General features: G+C 46.5%; 1 protein-coding gene across 1 annotated transcript; it reads right to left on the bottom strand.

Moving 5' to 3' along the window:
- Positions 1-1,824: 1,824 nt before the first annotated feature.
- On the bottom strand, positions 1,825-20,078 carry LOC308572381 (solute carrier family 2, facilitated glucose transporter member 5-like; the record flags this gene model as incomplete). Its single annotated transcript, XM_081168362.1, has 9 exons — positions 1,825-2,649; positions 3,865-3,992; positions 5,242-5,317; positions 7,328-7,429; positions 8,653-8,763; positions 9,106-9,293; positions 11,957-12,082; positions 14,431-14,583; positions 19,913-20,078. The coding sequence occupies 9 exons, from the start codon at positions 20,076-20,078 to the stop codon at positions 2,476-2,478; spliced, it is 1,224 nt and encodes a 407-aa protein (XP_081024488.1). The 3' UTR covers positions 1,825-2,475.
- Positions 20,079-25,707: the final 5,629 nt, after the last annotated feature.

The following is a 25,707-nucleotide window of genomic DNA, read 5'->3' as shown; positions in this document are numbered from 1 at the left end:
CATTGACCTGGCATTGCACAGCAGCACCTTCAGGTCATGTGGGTATCCCTTGCTGATTCTAGTATCCATCCGGTCAGGACCAGACCCGGAGGCAGGAATAGTCCTCAGACAACGACTAAACCTGCCCCCTCTGTAATGACATGGTCTAGTCTTAGCGTAACTCCTCCTCCTACCCGTGATCACTGAGATCCGTTGTCCCAGTGCATCCCCCCCTGGAACATGCACCAGCCATTTTGTGGGCTGGGGCCCACTCCCTGGCAGCCCTGACCCCTCCCCCTAAGAACAAAATAACACCTTAAACAAACAAACAAAACCAATAAAACAATACAAACAAACAAAAAATATGTAAAAATTACAAAAACATCAAATTAAAAATAATAATTCCCCAAGCCCAACCAAACATCCATCCCACCCCCACCCCCCACATACAAAAAATCCAAAGAAAATTTTTAAAAACATTTTAAAAACACTCTGTGCCTCTCCGGCAATAACAACTGTCCTAGTGAGGCCTGTCAGGCCCCGCCCTGGGCCAGGTGGTAAGTGGCAGGAAGGAGCAGGGCCCTCAAGCACTCACTCAGGGAGTCTTCCTGGGCAAATTCATGGTCTAGACAAATTCATGGACGACAAGGCTATCAATGCCTACTAGCCAAGATGGTTGTACTGTCCTTCCATAGTTGGAGGCTGTGATGCCACAGAAGGGTGCTCTTGCGCCCGGGTCCTACTTTCCGGTTTCTCAAAGGATTTTTGGGGAACAGGATGCTGAACTAGAGGGGCCACTGGCCTGATCTAGCAAGTTGCTGTTAGCAAGGTAAAAAGGTAAAGGACCCCGGGACGGTTAATCCCAGTCAAAGGCGACTATGGGGTTGCGGCGCTCATCTCACTTTCAGGCCAAGGGAGCGGGCCTTTGTCCACAGACAGCTCTCCGGGTCATGTGGCCAGCATGACTAAACCGCTTCTGGCGCAACATAACACCGTGACGGAAACCAGAGCACATGGAAACGCCGTTTACCATCCCACCACAGCGATGCCTATTTATCTACTTGCACTGGTGTGCTTTCGAACTGCTAGGTTGGCGGGAGCTGGGACAGAGCAACAGGAGCTCACTCTGTTGCGGGGATTCGAACCGCCAACCTTCTGATCGGCAAGCTCACTGACAACCCACCGGAACCTTCCCCAGAATCCAGCTCCTGAGCCTTTTGGTCCCTGGTCACTTCCGCAAGCTCCAACATTCCCTGACGCCCCAATTCCGCCTCCCTCACCTCACACAGGCCTTCTCCTGGGCCATCTAACTCCACCTCCATCTTTGCTGCCCCCATCTCGTTGGAATCCACCTGTCGCCTCCATGGCATCTCCTCCACAGGCCTGATGACTGAGTTTAAGAAACCTTAGGGACACTTTTACCTCAGGCCTTTGAGGCAAAGGCATCAGTGTGGCTTCTCACAGCAAAGAGTACCTGAGAGCTCATTGGGATGGCCTTGGGACCATCTCCCAGCCTAACCTACTTCACAGGGTTGTCGTGAGGGCAAAATAGAGGAGAGAACCATGGATGCTGCCTTCAGCTCCTTGGAGAAACAGGCAGGATTGTAATTTTGTGGTTGTTAGAGCCTGGATAGCTCACTTGGTTAGAGCGTGGTGCTGATAATGCTGAGGCTGCAGGTTCAATACCCGTATGGGACAGCAGCTGCATAGTCCTGCATTTCAGGGGGTTGGACAAGATAATCCTCAGGGTCCCTTCCAACTCTACAATTCTATGATTCTATGAAAAGAAACACACAGACTTCCTGGAAACAGGGATATACATCACACGTGGATTTATGATTATTATACTTCAGTTTATACAGCATGTGTTATTATCAACAAAAATGTAATAATGATAATGAAGGCTGAGCAATAAGCACCAATAGAAAAACAGCCTGTTAGACAGTTTTTTCTTTTGAAAAAAGATATTGAGGAAGCCAAGTTCATTAGTTTCAACGGGTCTACTCTGAGTAGGATGGCCATTGGGCATAACTCTAGATCTGTTAGAGGAGGGATGGGGAACTCGTGATGTTGTGGGAGGGATGGGGGACTCCTGATGTGGGAGTCCAACCCCCATAAGCCCCAGCCACCATGGCCAGTAGTGATGGGAGTCACAGTTCAGCAACATCTGGAGACATCTGGTCCCCCATATGTGGATTATAGGTGCCTGAGAGCTGGACGCATCATCCAGAAATGAAGTTCCCTGCTGTGTCTCTGCATGAGTGGCTGATCCAGCTTTTATTAAGGCTGATTAAAGCACGGATGGGTAGCCTATGACCCTTCAGGTAGGTACATAAGCCAATAGTGAGAGGTGGTGGCAGTCGGAGTCCAGTGTAGGAAAAAGAAGGAATAAAGTCCAGGCTGTTCAGTCAGACCAGAAGGGAAACTGCTGCGATCACCAATGGGCCAACCAAACAGAATATCTCCAAATCGCTGCATGGACTGTCTCCCAAGTTTCTAGTCCTCTGAGATTTGCATGAGCAGGAGGGTCCTGGTCATTCGGATTGCCTCGGTCCTCCTGATATCCAGGAAGTTCTGGCCGCTGGTTTCCGGGATCTGCTTGAAGGCATAAATTAAGATGGCTACGCAGAGAGGCCAAAAGAGGAGAAAGCTGTAAGGCTCAATGTGTATCTGGAGAGAGAAAAGAGAGAAAAGGATAGAGAGAAAGAGCACGAAATGGAATGTGTGTAAGCGAATGTCATCAAGCTACAGATAGTAGCAGCCACACCAACTCGTGCATAATGGCAGGCAAGCGAGCAAGCAGGCAGCCCATGCAAGCTGTTTAACGGGGCAGAGATCGGAGGCACTTCTCAGAGCGGTTTGGCAAACCGCTCTCTGAAGCACCCTTTGTTATGTACTGAAGTTCTCACCCTGGGCCAGCAGGGGGATACTGTAGATAGTTTTCACTCAGGTCCACATATGCAAATAAGGGATTGAAAGTGACGTTCAGTGATTGGATAGTTACAGAAAATGGTTACTGTTGAATTCTAGTGGAGCTCTATATAAGCAGGCTGGCTGAACCCTTCAGTTCTGTTCTGTTCTGGCCTGTGAATAAACAAGAGCTGTTTAAAGAATCGCTGTGTCGTCTGATATGGCTCACCCACAACTTAACACCCTTCTTCAACACAGCTAAAGCAAGGTTAAATGGAGGGGGCAGGTGCTTCAGAAAACCAGTCTCTGAAGGAGGAATGGCTTCTGAAAGTAAAAGACTATGCAGAAATGGCAAAGCTGACAGCTAAACCAAGAGATCGAAATGACAAACTTTTTAATAGATGAGTGAAGGCCTTTTTGGGACTATTTGAAAAAGCATTATAGCCAAATGAAATTGCAGGCAGGATTTGAGATATGAGCAGTGGACGAAAAACAATAAAATAATTGTACTAGAAGGATATTTTTTTTGTAATAGAGAAGAGTTTGTTATATAACGCAGCAGAAAAGGGTTTGAATAAAAACATAGGGAGGGGTGGGTGGGTAGGTGGGAGGGAGGGAAGCCAATCTATGAAACATAGTCGTTATGTAATTATCTAATTTGAGAATTTTGGAAATCTTTATCTTAATTGCAAAGGAGGCCAGCTACAGAATGCACATTTAACGCAGCAAAGTCAACGCACAAAAAACCATTATCTTAAACATTTCAAAAGAAAACATTGCTAAAGGAAGTCAAGTATCAAATGCACATTTAAAACAGCACAATTAGAAGGAGAATAAAATGTTATCATAAGCATAGAACATTGTTGCTGCTGCCGCCAATAGCGCCTCATGGCAGGTGGAGTCTGTGGAAGCTCAGGTTTGATGACCTGGGACTCTTCTAAGAGAACCTTGGATGTATTAGCCAAAGCCACTTACCTCCATCTGAAGGAACACGACTCCGATAACGAATTTGCAGAACCAGTGAACACAGCCCCCAGCCATGAAGGCAGTGGACCGGGATGACTGAAGGAACAGCTCTGCTACAATCACCACTGCAACTGGATCTGGGCCAGGACAGAGAGAATGCCCCATTTTCATTTTCGCTAATAATAATATAATAATTTTTTATTTATACCCCGCCCATCTGGTTGGGTTTCCCCAGCCGCTCTGGCCGGCTTCTAACAAAATATTAAAAGTACCGGTACATTAAAACATCAGTCATTAAAAAACTTCCCTAAACAGGGAAGTTTATCTATGCTACTCATCTCTTGTGCTTCCTCAAGGAGCCCTGAACATCCTGGCCATATATTTAAAATGCTACGATGCCACTTTGAACGGTCGTGGCTTCCTCCAGAGAATTATGGGAGCTGCCATTTGTTAGAGGTGCAGAGAGTGGCTAGGAGGCCCCTATTCCGCCCCCCTCCCCAAGAACTTAAATTCTTAGACTGGTTTAACAACCAACTCTTCTTCTCAGAGAACTCTGTGAGGGGAGTAGAGCAGGCATAGGCAAACTCGGCCCTCCAGATGTTTTGGGACTACACTTCCCATCATCCCTGACCACTGGTCCTGTTAGCTAGGGATCATGGGAGTTGTAGTCCCAAAACATAAGGAGGGCCGAGTTTGCCTATGCCTGGAGTAGAGGATTCTCCCAATAACTCTCAGCACCCATAACAAATTACAGCTCCCAGAATTCCTTGGGGGAAGCCATGACTGCTTGACGTGTCATGATGCTGCTTTAAATGTATGGTTGGGAATGTGGCCCAGGTAAAGACTTAGGGTTGTAGCCAGTGAAATTCTACTCAGAAAAGACCTACTGAAATTAGCGAACTGAAGTTAGCCATGTTTGCTAGCTTCAATGGATCTACTCTGAGCAGCACGAATGTTGGATTCCCCTTCAGACTTATGATGATGTTTGGCAGCACACTTACACAGCTGTTTGGGGTGTGTCTGTGTGGCATTGCATATATTTTTACGGACTGAGTGTGTCTTTGTCCAACTATGTCAATACAGTGGTACCTTGGTTTAAGAACAGCTTAGTTTATGAACAATTTGGATTAAGAATGCTGCAAACCCGGAAGTAGGTGTTTTGGTTTGTGAACTTTGCCTTGGAAGCAGAACATGTTCCGCTTCCTGTTGAGTGTAAATTGTGTCCCCTGGTGCTATGGGAAAGCACGCCTTGGTTTAAGAAACTTTGGTTTAAGAATGGACTTCCGGGACAGATTAAGTTCGTAAACCAAGGTACCACTGTACTGGAGAGCTCAGTGTAACAAGAGATGGACAAGTCTCATAAATCATCTTCATCAGAGAGCTTACCTGGCCCGATGGACTGTCCAATGAGGAAGAGGGTAACGAAAGATGAGCTGACATATGACATCCACCAGATGGTCTTCTGTTGGAGAAAGGGACTCACAGTTCAGGCAGAGACAGTGCTGTGGTTGCAAATGACATAGATACTCCACTACTGCAATCATTATCACCAGAAAACCCTATTTAATAGGACCGTGACTGTGTTCCTATGCTTGGGCATAAGCTCCATTGAACTCAGTGGTGCTTTCTTCTCCCTAGTATCAACCATCTCAGACCCTACGGTGATCAGCAGGTGATCAGCACCCTGTTGGGGGTGGTGCCACTGGGGACTGCCCAGCTGGCGTTGACACACAACAGGGCCTTTTCAGTGGTGGCTCCTTGCCTGTGGAATGTCCTCCCTGGTGTGGCGCATCTCTCACCCTCTCCCTTCATTACTTACTTTCAGGAATTTAATAACACTCTTGTTTAACCTAGGCATTTAATGGCTGAAAGACACTGCTCCTGGCAACCCTATGATCACCAGCTAAGAGTGTTTTTAACTGTTTTTTTATACATAAAAAGGTTTTTAACTGGTTTTAGAGTGTTTTAAAATTGCTTTGAGTTGTGTGTGTGTTTTTTTAAAAAATTATCATTGCTGCATGTGCTACCCTGGGCTCCTTTGGGAGGAAGGAAATCAAAACAACAATAAAACAACAACATGGTTTAATTAACAGCCTATCTGCTCTGTCCTGCAAAATTTCTCAGTTTTATACCAGTTCAATTGTCATTACCTCCTGCAAGCAATTCTTGGAACTGCAGTTTGGTGCCAGAAATCCCTGAGCTTCCCCCATAGAGCTACCATTTTGTCAATGTGTAAATGTTCATGTTCCGTGACTGTAGAAATAAATGAACAAATAAATAAAATTATAGGGTTTTATCCAATGCCAGTCCAACTCAGAGCAGACTCGCTGAAGTTAATGGACTTTAGCTCATCTCGGCTGGTATGCAGCACTGAAGTTAATGGATTTCTTCATTTATTATTTAATTATCTATTGCGTTTCTATCCCACCTTTTCCTCTGAGGATGCCCAGGTGGCACACACATGATTCTCCCTCTCCCACAATAACCCTGTGAGGTAGGTTAGGCGGAGAGGCTGGCCTCAAGGTCACACCCAGTGAGCTTTGTGACCCAAGTGGGGATTCGAACCCAGTTCTCCTCACACCCCAATCCAACAATCTAATCCATGGGTAGGCAAACTAAGGCCCAGGGGCCAGATCCGGCCCAATCACCTTCTAAATCCAGCCCGCGGATGGTCCAGGAATCAGCGTGTTTTTACATGAGTAGAATGTGTCCTTTTATTTTAAATGCATCTCTGGGTTATTTGTGGGGCCTGCCTGGTGTTTTTACATGAGTAGAATGTGTGCTTTTATTTAAAATGCATCTCTGGGTTATTTGTGGGGCATGGGAATTTGTTCATTTCCCCCCAAAAAAATATAGTCCGGTCCCCCACAAGGTCTGAGGAACAGTAGACCAGCCCCCTGCTGAAAAAGTTTGCTGACCCCTGATCTAATCACTGCACCACACCAGCTGACCACCACACCACATAATTATAATGGGTTCCCTCTGAGTAGGATTCAGTTGACTGCAACCCATAATTTCCATTAAAGCAGCATCCACTACACAAAATCAGCATCATTCATCATTTGATGCTCTTCTCCATGTGCCATCTCTATAGAGTGGCAACAGGAGAACGGTCTTTTCAGTGGTGGCACCTGCTTATGAAATGCTCTCTTCCCAGGGAGGTTCACCATCACTAACTACTTGGGGGCACCAGGCAAAAATGTTTCTTTTCAGCCAGGCTCGGGGAGTTTGGGATATTGTGGCCTTCTTTGTTTCATGCATAAGAATGCTTTTAGCTTTTATTTTATTTCAGTTTTGGTTTTCATTCTTGTCTTACATTGCAAGTCCCTTGAGGACTTTACTTTCTGCAAACAAAAAACACTAAGAAATGCAACAGATAAATTATTATTACCATTATCCCAAGAAGTGAGGGCACCGCGCTGGTGGGTGCTTAGCGTCAGACATCAAGAGTTTGCGGACTTGCAATACAGACCTGTAATTCAATCGCCATGGCTAAGAGGACGCAGGTGATGCTACAGATCCCCAAGCCACTGAGTAGGAGATTTCTGTGCCCCGAAGAATCAGCAAAACGGATCTAACGGATACAAAAAACAGGGAAGTTAGAAGGAGAGAGGAAGGGTGCTTCAAGATGGCCTGCCTATTGAGCATACATTCTGATTTATTTGCAGGGAGATGTCAGCTATTTAATGGGTGGTCATATTCATTACCTTACAGGGAGATTAGATAATTCCAGTGCATTTCCTTGTTGCTTCCCGCATTTTTGGGAAGAGGGTTTGTTGCGCTAAACCTCCCAATCAGCTCTCGCCGCTCATTGGCTAGTATGTGATTAGGAACCTAAGAAGCTCCCTTGTGCCAGGTCAGACCATTGCATCCCTCTAGCTCAGCAATGTCTACACTGACTGGCAGTAGTTTTGCAGGGTTTCAGCCAGGGTGTCTTCCCTAGCCTTGAGATACTGGGGATTGAACCTAGGACCTTCTGCCTGCAAAGCAGATGCTCTACCATTGAACTATAGCCCTACAGACGTAGGAATATAAAATACTATCTTATATTGAGTGAAGCCCATTAGCCAATTGAACTCAGTATTGACTACACTGGCTGGCAGCAGCTCTCCAGAGTTTCTGGCAGAGTACATTCCCATCCCTACCTGGAGATGCAACTGGGGATTGAGCCCATCTGAATCCCACCCGAAATTAGCAACAGCCTGGATGGGCCCAGAGGTGGAAGCTCTGTTTTTACTTAACCCTAAGCGAAACCAGGCACTCAGCTATACAGCTGCAAATAAAATGTTTAAACTGGGTTGTAAAGTGCATTATACAAATGTGACACTAGATGGCGATGGTGAGCTATGGCAAATACAATAATTTTTTCAAAACTTTGTTCAAAAGCATTTCCACCGCGTTTTTTATGTGTCTAGATTCCACCCAGATCTCTGGAGAGGCGATGGCAGCCATTTTGCCCCTCCTCTGTGAGCTAAGCCATGGTTTGTCTTTGCATGCCATCTGAACCTGGACTTGTAGTTTGTCTGTAGGAAACTGGAACAACTCAGCCAGCTTAACACAGACACACACTATAAAAGTGCTGGCCTTTGGAGTAGGCCGAGGGTAGAAGCATTACAAGGAGGAGCTAAACATTCATATCAGGGGAGACGAAAGTGATGCCTTCTAGACATTTTTGGACTACAATTCCCATCAGGCTAAAGGCCTGTGTGACCAATGATTAGGGATTATGGAGTTGTAGGCCACAACATCTGGAGCTCGTCACGTCGGCGTTGATGTAGAAATGAGAGAGAATCTTACCACCAGGAGAGTTATGAACATAAGCAAAATGTATATCGTTATGCTGATATACCCGACAATTTTCTTTTCTAACCCCATAGCCATGTAGAGTATCTCCATATAATAGCTGGCCTGAAAGGAAAAACAGACATTCTTAGCTGAATGATGACCCCCTATCAGGATACAGACAAATCTGTCCATTTCAGTTTCTATCGTTTTTTCAGTCTTAATTTCGGTTCTCCACAGAGAGCCAGTGAGGAGGGGCATTTTTCACTGCTCAATATCCCACCCACTATAGGAGGCCACAATATCTACAGTTCTCTAGGCTAAAGGCCAAACGCCTGGCTGAAAACATTTTTGCCTGGCACCTCAAATCTGCCAGCGAGGGCACCAGGCAGGCTTCCCTGCGGAAAGCATCCCACACGCAGGAGCCACCACCGAAAAGGCCCGTTCTCCTCGGGGAGATTGCCCTACCGCGTTAATGCCAGTGAGCTGCTGCCCGCCCATCAAGACGACAGCAGAGACGAGGTGTTTCCATATGTCATCGAAGTGATATATCGTAAAGATGTCCATATCCTTTTCCAATTCCTCAGAGAGGTCCTCCTCGTGGAGCTCTTCGATTTCATCCTCCACGTTGTCGCAGCCCCTTAGCTTCACCAAGGCTGTGTGGAAGGAGATGACTGGCTTACTAGTGCCACAGACCACCCATGTCGGCTCAGCAGCATTTGGAAGGTTCTTAGCGCCCCCCCACCCCCAGTCTGTACACACTGCCTCATCCAGCAGTGGAGGCTGGTGCCCGCCGGAACTGATATGGCAGAGGTCAGGGAGGCCAACAGTAGGGGGCGCCAGAGCGAACGGCTGGAGGCGCTAGAGCCAATGGTGAGTAAAACCAATGAGTTCTAGCTTTGTCCCCATCTTCCTCCTCCCCCCTGCTGAGTTCAACACTGAGCCTAAAGAGAACATAGCCAGTTTATGCAAAGATTAGACTACAGCATACAATCAGTCTATATTTAACATTCTTTCAGATATCTTTACGGGGTGGTTATATGATAAGGGGGACGTGGGTGGCGCTGTGGGTTAAACCACAGAGCCTAGGACTTGCCGATCAGAAGGTTGGCAGTTCGAATCCCCTCAACGGGCTGAGCTCCCGTTGCTCGGTCCCTGTTCCTGCCAACCTAGCAGTTCAAAAGCACATCAAACTGCAAGTAGATAAATAGGTACCACTCCGGCAGGAAGGTAAACGGCGTTTCCATGCGCTGCTCTGGTTTACCAGAAGCGGCTTAGTCATGCTGGCCACATGACCCAGAAGCTGTACACCGGCTCCCTCGGCCAAAAAAGCGAGATGAGCGCTGCAACCCCAGAGTCGGTCACGACTGGAAGTAATGGTCAGGGGTCCCTTTACTTTTGTTATATGACAAGGAGCATTCTCTGGTTTGCTTTTGGGTTGTTTTTACAATTTCCCTTGAACCATTCATTCTTTCCATGCTTTCCTCCATCACTTTCCAAACTACCAAAAGTCGATTTTTTTTTTTAAAAAAAAGGAGGAGGAGATTTGTTGTCCTAGGGCAAAAGAGCATTTTAAAATCACTTTCAATGTGCAAAACTGTTCAAGGATGCACAGGAATCCCTCTTGCAAAGTAGCAGGAGTCCGGAAGGCACCCTGCAAATTCCCTTGTGCTACAACTACATGTGGCATGGAGAAAGTGGATGGAGAGAAGCTTCTTTCCCCCCCCCCTCTAGAATTCACCGACATCCTAGGAAGCTTAATGTTGAAAGATTCAGAACAGACAAAAGAAACGACTTCAGTGCACTACCAAAGTCTCTCCTGCAGGAGGCAGCGACGGCCACCAACTTGGATGGCTTTAAAAGAGAATTGGGCAAATTTGGAAACGATGCCTTATGAGGAACGGCTAAGGGAGCTGGGCATGTTTAGCCTGGAGAAGAGGAGGTTAAGGGGTGATATGATAGCCATGTTCAAATATATAAAAGGATGTCACATAGAGGAGGGAGAAAGGTTGTTTTCTGCTGCTCCAGAGAAGCGGACACGGAGCAATGGATCCAAACTACAAGAAAGAAGATTCCACCTAAACATTAGGAAGAACTTCCTGACAGTAAGAGCTGTTCGACAGTGGAATTTGCTGCCAAGGAGTGTGGTGGAGTCTCCTACTTTGGAGGTCTTTAAGCAGAGGCTTGACAACCATATGTCAGGAGTGCTCTGATGGTGTTTCCTGCTTGGCAGGGGGTTGGACTCGATGGCCCTTGTGGTCTCTTCCAACTCTATGATTCTATGAATTGATGGAGAGGAAGGCTATAGTATCAACTGCTACTAGTTTTGATGGTTGTGTTCTGCCTCCACGGTTGGAGGCAGGAATGCTTCTGAATCTCAGTTGCGGGAAACCACAGGAGGGTAAGGGGCTCATGCTCAGGTCCGGAATTGAAACTGAAATTGATATGGTTTTGCAAGTATCCTTTAAACACCTTCCAGTGCCTTTCTATCTTCTCCTTTGAGACCATATTGAAAAATCAGAACTCCTATTAGAATAAACAAGTTCTGTTTTAAATACTGAAATACTAAAGAAGATGGATAATAGAAAAAGGAGCATGAAATTAGGTTAAAGGTGTGTGAAAGAAAGTAATAGAAGTGGAAAGAAATTGCAATTGAGTAGATTGGAAGTCTAACACAAAGGTGGGATGAGGGGTGGTGGATGGTGATGGGAAAAGGAATTGTCTCTGGGATTCAGTGTAGGTACGTTTGAACATTTTTAAGGATTGTATGAAATGTATGTTTGTATGCTTGTATATTCGCAATATGTGTGTATTAATGTTGAATTATTTTAATAATTTTTTTTTTTAAAAAGAAATTGAAATACTTTATCGTCACTTGTACAACTTGTATACAGTGAGTTTACATGAGCACCCCCCACTCAGCTCTCTTAGTCTTAATTTCCCTCGTTTACTGACGCACACCCACCAAACCCGAAAGTCAGTTGCCCTGTTGTTATCTTTTCATTCAGCAGCCTAACAGCCCATGGATAGAAGCTGTTCTTTACCCTGTTGGCACGACTAATCATGCTTCTATATCTTCTGCTTGTTCCTTCTCATTGGCCACTGTGAGAACAGGATGGTGAACTAGATGGGTCATTGGCCTGATCCAGCAGGCTCTTCTTAGGCCACCTCGCACAGAAAGTGAAAACAGCAGCGCTTTTGGTGCTCACTCACTTCGGTGGGTCTACTCTAATTAGTGGCGTACAACCCTGGGCTTAAAGGTTTGGGGCATGAAGACTGATGATAATAACCACATCCACATTTTCCCATTCAGTTCTACCTTCTCTGGCTGCTTTTTCGTCATGCCTCTGGATCAGGAGGTACCGAGGACTTTCGGGGAAGAAGGGCAGGAAGATGAGTTGAAATAATGCCGGAACCCCAGTGAGGCTCAGCAGGAACGGCCAACCTGCACACAGATGGGAAGAGACATGAAATGGGATAGCACAACTAGGTGGCTAATCCATAGAGCAGAGACAGTATCTGGCCCCCGCCAAGGTGTGTGTTGTCGCGCGTGTTGTCACCCCCACCCCGTTCCGCCACCTCAATGTGAATTTCTTTTTTTAAAAATATTTTTTTGTGTGTTTTAGTTACAAACAATAACAAAGAAAAAGCAAACAATGACTAGATAGGAATAACCAAACAATATAAACCAAGCATTATAGGAGCAAGGCATAAACCTGAAGACCATTGTTATAAGAATTTTAAGGTCTCAAATACAGTGGTACCTCGGGTTAAGTACTTCATTCGTTCTGGAGGTCCGTTCTTAACCTGAAACTGTTCTTAACCTGAAGCACCACTTTAGCTAATGGGGCCTCCTGCTGCTGCCGCGCCGTCGGAGCACGATTTCTGTTCTCATCCTGAAGCAAAGTTCTTAACCCGAGGTAATATTTCTGAGTTAGCGGAGTCTGTAACCTGAAGCGTATGTAACCTGAAGCGTATGTAACCCGAGGTACCACTGTATAGAATAAATATTCATAAATACACAGATATCTAAATATATGGACCATGTGTCTGAAATAGTATGGGAGAGCAATCCTGAAGCCATTTTGACTCTCCCAATGACCTTAAATATTCCTCTGCAGTCAGGGAGGCAAATGGGGAAAGCCTTCCCATTGTCTTTTGCTTACCAATCCTGTCTTAAGGACATATTTGTGTATGAATAGGGTGAGCCTGTGACCTGGATTGAGGAACTAAGGTATTAACCACCACAAAAGAATTCCCAGGCTGCCGAGGTAATGCAATCAGTGACCATTATCAGGTATCCTGGCAGACAGGATTCCTGCTGTAGACCGGCTCCTTCTGTGATGTATGTATGATGTTTTAGGGGGGTGGTCTTGGGCTACAGGGTGGGCAATTTCAAAAGTCTACAGAAGGGCTTGCGCACCATTGTTCAGGGTTCTCCTCCCTCCTGCGTGTGGTGAGTGGGGAGCTTGTTGCAACAGTTCCTTGAATAAAGATCAGGCTTACTAGGCGCTTTGCTTCTCAATATTCTCTGGTTGGCCTCTGTCACTTTCTCCTACCAATAGGGAACCCACTTAAGGACTCTATATGGGAATGCCACATAAGGAAAAAGGAGCAGTTTTTTCATATAACACCATGTTGCACACAGGATCCAAATTCACACCTGTCAGGGCTGCCACTCAGTCCCAGCTCACATAGGACCACGTTAGCCAGCGTTCAGGTTAAAAGAGTCTTTATTGGATTACAGCTTCCATTTCCAAACTGCAATATGCAGCCCTACTTCTTCTAGGTCAGACCGGCGAAGACCCGTCTGAGTCTCCGCCTCTAGCACACCAGCTTAATACCCTAGCCTTGCTCCACCTCCTGCGCCTTTCCCTCCGTCTCTGGGTCCTTCTGCCCCCCGGGGTCTCCTTTTTCCTACTCTCTTCTGACGCGGACCCCCCTGACCCTTCCGCCTCCTTGCGGCGGGCTTTGGGACCTGGTTCACTCTCTGGGCTGCTTACTGCGCCAGCTTCCGCTACATTTGAACTTGGCGCGCGCGCCCAACTCTCAACCTTCCTCTTGATCGTTTCGTCGCTCCCCGAGGTGGGCGTGACTACTCCTGACTCATGCCCTCCCTCCTTCTGAAAGCCTCCGGAACCCGATATCTGGTCCCCTTTCTCCCCGCTGTTCCCGTCTGGGTACGTGGGTCCCGATCTCCAACTGCTGCTCTCTGATTCCTCTCTGGACCCTTCTTCCTGGGGTGTCCCCCTGCTTTCCCCCCTTGCTCTGACTGCTGGCGCTCCCTTCTGGGAATCCTCGGACTCACTGGATAAGCTCGGCGATCTCGGTTCGTCATCCCCACTCATCTTTCCTTCGTATTCCTCCCCCTCGCTCTCTGTCTCCTCCCTTCTCTGCGTCTCTGCTTCTGAACCCCTGACAACACCATACATTTAAAGTGCTATGATACCACTTTAAACCCTCATGGCTTCTCCCCCAAAGACTTCTGGGAGCTGTAGTTTGCAAAAGGGGCTGAGAGTTGCCCCTATTCCCCCTCACAGAGCTACTTTTCCCAGAGTTCCCTATGGAGACGGATTGGTTGTTAAACCACATGTCAATAACTACATGTCTGGACAGGATGCCAAGTGTGCGTGAGTGGGTGGGTTTAAAAATTAAATGGGCTGGCCACGCTCACATTCAAACTTTGTGGGCGTGGCCAGAGTGCAGAAGTGGGTGTGGCTAGAGGGTTGACCCTTGAAGCAATGTGAGCCACCTCTGTGTCAAGAGGCCAAAGGGGGCATCTCTGAGACTTACCTTCTTGGGTCCCTAGGAGTTTGTCAAGCCCAAATATGCGAGCCATCAGGCTACCAAAGATGATAAAGAAATGGCCAGTGATGGCTATGGCTCCTCGCAGGTTTTCGGGGGCAATCTCTGTGAGGTACATGGGAACCACGCTGAAGGAGATCCCTGTTGACAAGGTCAACAAAAAAAGACAATTGAATGTGCATAGGCTATGCGCAGAAGCATCTGAACATATTTCTGGGCTGGCAGACTGTTATGTACTGAGTTGAATAGGATCCAAAAGGCAGCAGTCTGATTGGTCCTAGAACAACAGGATCCAAAAGGCAGCAGTCTGATTGGTCCTAGAACAACAGGATCCAAAAGGCAGCAGTCTGATTGGTCCTAGAACAATAGGATTCAGAATGCAGCAGTCTGATTGGTCCTAGAACAATGCAGCAGTATGATTGGTCCGCAGGAGCCACCCAATCCAGCTCCAGGTGGCCCACGGGAGAATCCCAGAATTAGCCAATCACGTGCGACCCATTGTGTAAATAATGTATATAAAGCAGATATTTTGGGGGAACATTCATTCCTCACTACTATGAGCTGAATAAAGAGCATGAAATCCACACTCGACTCCGAGCATATTTCACAGACAATGCAAAGTCCTACTCAGAGCAGACTGTTTAAAAAGCTGGGTGCCTGCCCCTCCCTCTGCCAAGCGGTGGCAAGAGCCCATGGGGTCCCAGGCACACATGAGAGAAAGAGAGAAATTTTATTGCGGCCATAGGCCCATACAGATAAAAACAAGACATAAATAACAGTTTTTGCACGTGGGAAAAGACAGCCGCTAAAACACCACTATAACAATAAAATACTGTAGTATGGAATGGAAGGATGGAATGTCATGCTGCGCCTTAATTAACTTGTAGTGCTCCTTGGCAGCGCTTTTGGGTAAGGACAGCGACCAGAAACCTAGCCACTTTCAGTGTCGTATGGATATCCTTATCCTGCAGGATTTGGGCAAGGTGGAATTTTGGTGGGGTACCCTCTAGCTTCTGTATGATTAATCCCAACAAATTTGCCCGTGGCACATTGAACAAGGGGCAAGTGAACATAATGTGCTGAAGCGACTCCGGCGTCTCCTTATCACATTCGCACATGGCAGAGGCTTGGCCCTTTGAGAATCTATGTCTCAGGACATTGGAGGGAAAAACGTTAAACCTCGCTTTGGTGAAGGCCAGCCTATGGGCAACAGTCGAAAGGGAGGAGAGGTATGATGGAACGCAGTAAGTTAAAGTGATACCAATGTTCTGGGGCGAACAAACACCTCCCCCCAGCATATAATTTCGCTGTAAATCGATGTTGTCCAGTCTTTGGCGGATCAGTCTTTGAGCAGTGATTTGATCTAGTTTTAGGGAATCTAGGGGAGAGATTCCATAACTCAGGAGTTTGGCATGAATTCTTCTAGTCCAAAGGCTGGAGAATTCATCTCGCCATAAGCATTGGACAAGGTAATGGTCTTGTAATCTGTGCCACAATGATAACCAATAATTGAAGACTTGCTTCCACAGGCAAGTTTCTAAGGATGCGATCTTCAATTCTAATCGGATGGCTGCGTTGCTTACGCACAGGGGGAGCATTAGGAGCCGACGTAGGAATTGGTTTTGCAAAGTCTCAAGAGGAGTAAGATCTGTCATCACGGCCCAGAGCGGGGCAGCATAAGCAAGCACGGTAACCACTTTTGCCTTGAACACCTTTAGGGCCGAGGGAACATGCAAAGCTCCATCCGAAAAGAAAAATCGGAGGAGCGCATATGACAGGGTTTTGGCCTTGTTGAGTAGGTGTTGAATTTGTGCTTTCCACCCCAAATTGTATTGAAAAATAACTCCTAGGTATTGAAATTTTAGGACTTGCTCTATTTTTGCTCCACCAAGCTTCCATTCGTATAATCTCCGACTTCTGGCGAAAATCAGAATCTTAGATTTAGCATGGTTGATGGTTAATTGGTTGAGTTGACAGTACGTGGCAAAGATCTTCAGAGCTCTGGTTAGTCCAACACGTGTATAAGATAGAATTACCGCGTCGTCCGCGTATAAAAGGAGTGGACAGCGGTAATCCGCTAGTCTAGGCGCGTGTGTACTTGGAGATGAGTTGACTAGGGGTGCTCGCATGTCGCTGATGAATAGGTTGAATAGGCAGGGAGCTAATATACATCCTTGGCGCACTCCCTTGTTTATTGGAATCGAATTTGTGAGGTCGCCCGCAGGAGTAAGTCTCACTCTGGCAAGGGTACCTTCGTGGAGCTGGCTTATAAGCCATAAAAGTCTTCTATCGATGCCCTGTTTCGCAAGTTTCTCCCAAAGAATATTTCTAGGAACGCTGTCAAAGGCTGCCTTTAGATCTAAGAAGGCAGCACAAAGGTAGCCCCGGGGGGGGGGGGGACGAGTACTTCCGTGCCAGATGGTAAAGAACTATTGCATGATCAGTTGTAGAACGTTTAATTCTGAACCCTGCTTGTTCGTGACCAATCTGATTAGTCTCATCTGCCCATCGCAATAGTTTAGTCAGCAAAAAGCTGGCATAAATTTTCCCTATGATCGAAAGGAGGTTGATGTTACGGTAGTTTTCCAGCTCCATTAGATAACCTTTTTTATGAATTGGTACTATAATGGCCTCCTTCCATATTTTGGGGATGAGACCAGAAGCGTTGATTGCGTTGAAGGTTTTGGCCAAGATGTCAGCCCACCATTTTGGGTGTAGTTTGATGGCTTCAGCAGGGATCAGGTCGGGCCCTGGGGCTTTGCCCGGTTTCAGCTGGGCTATTAGCTTGGCTATTTCGTCCGGATCGGTGGGAGGCCAAATAGGTAGGTGGGAAAACAGATGCATCAGATGGTCGGAGGGAGCATCTGCCTGTGAGAAACATTTCTTCAGGAACAATTCCCATGTCGGTGCTGGGATGACTGCCCTTGGGTATTTCCTCGCCCTTCTGTTAATCAAAGACCAGAATTCCCTGGATCTATGTGGTTTTGAAGCAGTAATCAAGGCCTGCCAGCGATTGTGTTGCCACTCGCGTTTGGCAGTTTTCTGCGTGCGTTTGTAAACTTGCTTGGCTTGTGCATAACTAGCTGGCAGAGTAGATGCATCGGAGGTCTTGTATACATTATATATAGCACGGAGGCGCTGTCTTGCTTGTTTGCACTGAGAATTATACCAGGGGGCACCGTAAGTATACTCGTTTCGATTTAATATTTTGGGTGGTAACCTGAAGAAGGACGTAAGATCAGTCGTATGGTGGTGGAAGCGTTTCAACACTATGCTATACTCGTCTGAGGCAGAGTCTATGTTGGAATGGGGCCCGAGGATTTCTTTTTGAAAGAATTCCTGATACCTTTGAGCCTGGGTCTCCGACCATTTGATTCCTCTTACTTGGAGAGATTCGTTGGTTACCATCTGGGTCGCATGTCTATAGGCCTCCGACTGCCAGTTCAGGGAAAGCTTGGCTACAAGGGGAAGATGATCACTAGATTGTACATTCTCGATCTTAAAGGTGGAGATACACTTAAGTAGATCACTGGAAACCAGCAGGTAATCGAGAACGCTGTTTGATTTAACGCTCAGATGAGTGAAATCCCCTGGAATATCAGGGAGGCATGTTCCATTTAGGGGGACCAGATTTAAACGGATGGCCATTTGATAGAGGAGTACTCCAGCCTCGTTAACTCTTTGGTCTTTAGAAGTTCTCCTCATGATATGTTCCAGCTCATAATTATCAAGGTTTGGGGTAACCCACCATTTGGCTTTGGTTAGCGAGTCCCAATTTGCTGCTGTGCGGGCATTAAAATCGCCACCTATTATGGCCGGGGTGTTAGGAAACTTAACATAGCATGAGAGCAAATGCTCTTCTAGCGAGCCCCATTTAGAGCCCAGTTCGGAGGAAGAGCCCCCAGGTGGCAAGTAAACATTTGTAACTAGAAGTGAGCTCTTTCCCCCCGCAATCAGTCCGGTAAGGGCGTAAGGAGGCAAGGCCTGTACTAGAGTAAGTTTAGAATGTAGGTTGAGGGAGATGCCTATTATTAGGCCCCCTTTAGGGCGGCCTCCTTTCAGGGAGGGGCAGGCAGGGAGTTCTAGAAGCTCAAAGCCATTTAGGGCAATTTTCTCTACTTCCCACGATTCTTGGAACAAGATGATATGAAACAGGTTAATATACTCCAAGAATTCTGGGTCAAGTTTTTCCCCCCTCCAGCCCGCAATGTTCCAGCTGAGGACTGATAGGGGGGAGTTCCTGTTGTGCCCAATTCGCTGTCATTTCAGGGAGAGATGTGAGTCCTTTGGAGGCAGGGCAGACCCCACAAAAAAGTCAGTTATTTTACTTTGCATGGCAGGCACCTGCTGAAGGTACATAGTCTTGAAGTTGGTAGTGAAGAATTCTGACTGGGGCGACAAAACGGGTCTCCCGCTGGGTAACCCAAGGGCGGCCACTTCAGTGGGAAACTCCACTGGATTTGCTGAGACTGCCCCACCGCGAGGGCTGAAGGTCGCCGATGAAACCATTTGGTTTATATGTCCGGCCGGGTCTTCAATCAAATCCGGGCCATTTTTTGTTGGGATACTGCCAGGGAGATAATGTCCATCTGAGCCCCCAAGCCGGCTGCCGGACGATCCATCGGCCTCCCGTAGACAGGCAGATCCAGCAGTTAGCGACACGAAGCCTCAGAAATAGATTGGCTGCATTCCGGGGCTTGTGCACACTGTTTATCAGCAGAAAACACAGCCAGAAAGCTCGCACCGCAGAAGAGCATAATTACAGTTTATTTAGCGTTGAACAGAACAAAGAAAAACATGACCGTTCTGAGTCAGTGACTCCAACCGACTGAAATCGAAAGGAATAGCAAACATAAACATCCTGTGAACAGGACATGCGCAGACTCTGTTACTCACAAAGCCTGCTCCCTTTTAAGGTGGAACGGAAATATCCTAACAGGTGGAGCACTCCCATGACCTGATGCTGGTGAAGGTACAGGGGATGTTCGGCGTACTGGTACCGTTTGTATGTCGGGTCTATGCCGCTCAGGGGAATAAGAGGACTCCAGTTCCGGCATTGATGGATTAGATGGTAAGGAATTGTTTTGGTGGAAGGAACTCTGAGCTACACTCCTCAGCGGGGGGCTCTTGGAGGGCGAGTCAAAATTTATCAAGAGTTGAGGTGAGAGGCCAACTTGTGGGGCAAGACCTGGGTCTGCCAAGCGTCAGTGGGTTTTGCCCACAAGTGGGGGAGGCATGGGTTTAGGAGCAGGACTAAGGTGAGGAAGACTTCCTGCTTCCTTAAAGCACGACTCCGAAAAGCTGGCAGGGTTATCCTGAAAAGTGGGCAGAACTTTTCCGTTCTTCTGGACATGTATGAGCTGATGATTAAGTACTTCTAGTCTATCAATTATTTCTTGTTGTTCTCTCGTTGGAAGGTCGCCAAAGGTGGCTAAAAGCTCTCTTTCCTCCGGCGGGGTCAGAGAATTACTTGCGCCAGTGGGTTTCTTTAGGGCTCGTGGGGGCGTAGGGTAAATCCAGTTTCGGTGCGGATGGATATCCTCCGGGAGAGGAGGCTCGATGTCCTGAGGTACTCCCGACCTCTCCGACCGAGTCCGCTCCGTGCCGTGACCGGCAAGTAGAAGGGGGTGGATCATGCTATCCATAAAAACTCTTGTTGGAATGATATCATACCTAGCCAAGAGTGATTTCTGCCTGATGGTAGCTGAAGGAATCCTTGGAGAATAAAACGCAAGCATCGCTTTCTGTTGCCTGAGGTGCTGGTTCAAGGGTAATACTGCAATGAGATCACATTGTGAGATTTCTATGTTTAGGAGATTGCTTAGGTGCTTTTTAACCCCACTCAGAGTAAGCCACCTTGGTGACCCTGCCCCGATGTTTAGGCAGATTTTCTTAGGTTGCAGGGACAACGCTTGATGTTTCAGTGCAGGATTTGGTTTATATTTAGGGATCACACTTCTTTTTTTGGTTGAAGGTATGGACCTCTGGCACTTCAATTCCCCCGTGTCTACAGTTGGTTTAAACTTTGACCAGGAGTTATCAATTTTCTGTTCGAGGTTACATAGCTGGGAGGATAGCACATCAATCTTCTTGAATATGCAATTAAGGGTTCTGACCACAAGATGGAGATGTTCCTGTTGTTCTTGTCTTGCGCAGTCCTCAGCTCCGGCGTCCTGCACCACCCTCAGTGGGACACACCCTCTTCCTCCAAGCTTGCCGTCCGCAGATTTAATCTGAGGTAAAAATAATTCCTCTGGTGTTGACGTTGTTTCTGGAGACGTTAGAGGGTAGAAACGGTTCTGAGTTTTCACCCTATAGCAGAGTTCAATGGGGTCACTCCGTTTGCCAGGCACGGGGGGGTCGGTTTTTAATTGTTTGGCTCTTGGGGAGGGCAGAGCCTCGTCACAATCCCTTAGGCGTTTGCCTTGGCCCATCGTTATAAGTCTTTTAAAATAGCGGTGCTTAAAAGGTAGTAAAAGGTGGTAGAAATAAAAAAACAACAACTGGATGTGAGCTGGCGGAGAGCCAGTAAGTCGAAGGCTGCTTCCAAGGCTGCCGGAGAATACAATTATCTGCTCATTAAAGCTGATTTACGATGCAGGCTTTACAGTTATCGACAATGTGAACTCCTGGCATGGGCTCCAACACCCTGATACAATCTTGAGCAAAAACATGCAAGGCTGGGAGCCACAACACAGATTTTAAAGAGGATTCGAGATGCGTCTTACCTCATCGCCATCTTGACGCCGCCCCCCCAGGTCCCAGGCACACATGCAGGGTCTGTATCCCTATGGAGAATAGAAGACACGGCGGAGACTGTCTGCTTCAAGAAATATGGTTCATTCACCTATTTACACCTTCTGTCTGCATGGAGGAAGTCCAGATCTTGCAACATGGCCCACAGGGAACTTTTCACCTCCCTCTCCAAGATAGATCTCAGCATTTTTTTGCCCCTTCTTCCTCCCAGAAAGGGACGCGGGTGGCGCTGTGGGTTAAACCACAGAGCCTAGGGCTTGCCGATCAGAAGGTCGGCGGTTCGAATCCCCGTGATGGGGTGAGCTCCTGTTGCTCGGTCCCTGCTCCTGCCAACCTAGCAGTTTGAAAGCACGTCAAAGTGCAAGTAGATAAATAGGTACCGCTCCGGCAGGAAGGTAAATGGTGTTTCCGTGCGCTACTCTGGTTCGCCAGAAGCAGCTTAGTCATGCTGGCCACATGACTCGGAAGATGTACACAGGCTCCCTCGGCCAATAAAGCGAGATGAGTGCCGCAACCCCAGAGTCGGTCACGACTGGACCTAATGGTCAGGGGTCCCTTTACCTTTACCTCCCAGAAAACCCCTTGCCCTCCCCCAGAGCAGTTACCCTGGCAACCTTCCAAATCCCCAGTCTCTGTTCACACCTGGGGGCGACAGGGGAGTTCCATTGTCTTGTTAATGGCCTCTGTTGTACTCTTGATAGCTGTAGCTATCAAGATTGGCTTGCATAAGCCAGCCCAGGATTTTCCTGTCTGGCCCAGCTCTACACTTGGTGTCTTAGTCCATATCCCAATTAATCAAAATCCAAACATTTCCTTCATTCCTAGGGCTTCGGAGGATTCCCTCCCCCACCCCTGCGCCCCCAGATCTATAACAAGACTCATTGGACTGTTGCCAAGCAGGTTTGATCCCCCCCATTTCTGAAAATATTTAGGGCATTTATATAAAAAAATGCAGAGTGCTTTTTTTCTTAAAAAATATTTAGTGGTACTCTCATTTTCCTACTCATATTGAAATACTGCCCCTCAATAAGGCCAAACTTAGATTCACAAAATGTTTAGGGGTAAGCGTAAACCTGCGTCTGCCCAGAAGAAAAGCACTGAAAATACATAAAAACATACAATACAAACCGTGTACAAAAAGGTTAAAAGACATTTAGTGTAGCTCAAAGTAGACCTGTTGGAAATTATTTAATTATTTCACAAAAAGTATATAATACTTTTTAAGAAAACAAAAACCAACCTTAAAGCAGTCTTGTAACAGCAGTTCACAAAAAGAATAGAACAATGAAATTATTGGTTAAAACCAACTATTTATAACCTTAAAAAAAAAAGGATTTAAATCAACGATAAGCTAAAAGTCACATTGAAACACACATGCCCAAAAGTGTCTGCTTGCTATCAATAGGCAGTGAGTTCCAAAAAATCAATTTCTTGGCAAACGCAGAATAAAACCTGCAACAGTGCCAGTTCTGCAGATCAAAGTGCTCAAGTGGGCATATATGGGGTAATATGATCTCATAGGCACTAATAAACCTACAGTAAGTGAGTCATGCCCATTATCTTCAATGGGTCTACTCTGAGTAGGACTAGTCTTGCACTAACAACCCGTTGAAGTGAATGGACACAGCTCACCGAAATTTATTAATTTCAATGGGTCTTCTATGAGTATAACTTAGCTGGGAAAACCTTGGGAAGTTGTGGGCTCTCCTTGGAGGTTTTGAAAGCGGAGGTTGCTTTAGTTGAGATTCCTGCCTTGGGGGTTGGACTAGATGACCCCTGGGGGCCCTTTCCAGCTTCACGATCTGTCCTTCCAGTGAGCACTGATTTCCTGAAGAATGGATAGGTTTGATCTTCTTGCAGTCCATGGGACTCTCAAGAGTCTCCTCCAGCACCATAATTCAAAAGCATCAATTCTTTGGCGATCAGCCTTCTTTATGGTCCAGCTCTCACTTCCATTAAAAAACATTAATTCATAACAAGACAAAAAGAGGACTGATCAGCAATAAATGATGATAATGATAATATTGCTCACCCTTCACCAGTAGGTCCCAGGGCAGGCTACAACAATTTAAAATTAGATTTTTATCATTAGATTTGTGGACATCCAGTGATGATGAATGTTGGAAGATGGGCAGGGTATAAACAATAAATTATTATTATTATTATTATTATTATTATTATTATTATTATTATTATTATTATTCAGGGACAGATAAAAAAAGGACTTCTTCATGCAGCACATAGTTAAACTCCCGCAGTGATGGCCACCAACTTGGATGACTTTAATCTTCAAATTCATGGTGCAGAAGGCTCTCGATGGCTAACAGCCACCATGTCTGTGCTCTGTCATGTTTCTGAGCACCAGTTGCTGGAAGCTGTAGGAGGGCAGAGTTTTCTTGTGCGTGAATTTCCCACAAGCATCTGCTTCCCCCCAGTGAGAACAGGATGCGGGACTTAAATCGACCATTGGACTGATCCACTCCCCACCCCACCCCGTTTCTCTCCTACTATAGACAGTGTTTGCCAAAAGCAATGGATAACGGGACTTTTCATTCTGAAATCCAGGCTTAATTTTGTGGGTTGTGAACTGGATTATACGCTTGATTAAGGTTTGCCAGCTTAGACGGCTTTTGAAAACGATCCATGGAGAATAAGTCTTATCAGTGTGTATGTGTTCGGATATTTCCGTTCCACCTTAAAAGGGAGCAGGATGTTTGTGTCACAGCCTGCGTATTTCCTGTTCACAGGATGTTTATGTTTGCTATTGCTTTCGTTTTTCTCTCTCTGTCGGAGACACTGACGCAGGCAGTCATGTCTTTCTCTGTTCTGATCAACGCTGAATAAAGCTTGTAAATAATGCTCTCCTGAGTGCGACTTCTGCTGTCAATTATCTGCTGATAAGAGTGTGCATGAGCTCTGGAATGTGGCAAGATATTTTCTAGAAACTCGTGTCGCTAATCGATGATACTGCGTGCCTACGGGAGGTCGATGGATCGTCCGGCACACGGCTTGGGCCATGATGGACTTTATCTCCCTGGCAGTATCCGAACAGTATGAGCCATATAGAAAGACAAAATAACCCAATAGCACTAAAGGCTGTTGGCGACAGAGAGGGGGAAAAGTTAGTCACCATGCTGTGTTTGTGGGGGTTCGGAGGCTGTCTACTACCGGAGAGAGACTGTGAAATGAGATGGCTGGGTGAATTTCCCCAATGTATAAATGCCTTTTCATATGCTACCTTCTACAATAGGTACATTTTAATGCACACTTTATATGCATTTTTGCACAATGCACAACTGCATTGCAGAAATCGCCAATATCAAAGGATGGCTGTGCTCCGTTTGTGAATTGTTTCTGAAAGTTGGGCATTTTGTCTTTAAATGTGAACGGAATCAAATTTCTCCCCTTCGTCCCTAGCCTTGGGACAAGTTATTCTGTTCTTATTTGACTCCTGCATTGTGGTTCGCACTTTGCAAACCACTTCAACGAGCAACGCTTTAACGTGACCTTTTTTTGGATAATGTTTGCTGAGACACTTTGAAAGACGGGCGCTCAGGGTAATAACAAACAGGCCCCACGCTTAACTGTGAACCTACAAAGAAGTAGGTTCAGAGGCCACAGCTCACGGGTAGAGCTCATAGTTCTCATGGGGACAATCTGTGGGTGGAAGAGGAATCTGCAGAACTCAGCTTCCTGAGCAGTCTCATGGGATCTACCGTATTTTTTGCTCTAGAAGACTTACTTTTTCCCTCCTAAAAAGTAAGGGGAAACATGTGTGCATCTTATGGAGAGAATGCAGGCTGTGCAGCTATCCCAGAAGCCAGAACAGCAAGAGGGATTGCTGCTTTCACTGTGCAGCGAACCCTCTTGCTGTTCTGGCTTCTGAGATTCAGAATATTTTTCTTCTTGTTTTCCTCCTCCAAAAACTAGGTGCGTCTTGTGGTCTGGTGCGTCTTATAGAGTGAAAAATACGGTAATCTGGAGCCACTTCAAGGCACTCAAGTGAATGTTTAAAAGCCCTAAATGACTTTGGCCTCAAATATCTGAAAGACCACCTCCATCCTCTTAGTGGTTTCTCTGCCCTCAGATGCTCACGTACAGGGCCGTCTTTACCAGGTGGTGCAAGGGGTGCAGGGCACCCGGGCGCCAATTTCTGGGGGGCGCCAGGTGCCCGCTGCTGAAGCTGCCTAAGTTCTTAACCATCTACCTGTTATGAAATAATAAATAATTTTGATCAAGTAAGAAAAACAAAATACATACAGTGGTACCTCAGGTTAAGTACTTAATTCGTTCCAGAGGTCCGTACTTAACCTGAAACTGTTCTTAACCTGAAGCACCACTTTAGCTAATGGGGCCTCCCGCTGCTGCCACGCTGCCGGAGCCCGATTTCTGTTCTCTCGATTTCTGCCATGCACATGAAATTAACTCTTACATCAAAATATTATGTTACGTATTGTATTGAGCTGCTATGCGGCAGTGGGGTCAGCAGCACTTTGACACGACTGATGT

This window comes from Podarcis bocagei, assembly GCF_964188305.1.
Source record: "Podarcis bocagei genome assembly, chromosome: 13".
In the NCBI taxonomy this organism is placed as follows: Eukaryota; Metazoa; Chordata; class Lepidosauria; order Squamata; family Lacertidae; genus Podarcis; species Podarcis bocagei.
Note: the sequence above shows the minus strand (reverse complement) of the source record. Positions and strands in the feature narration are given on the sequence as shown.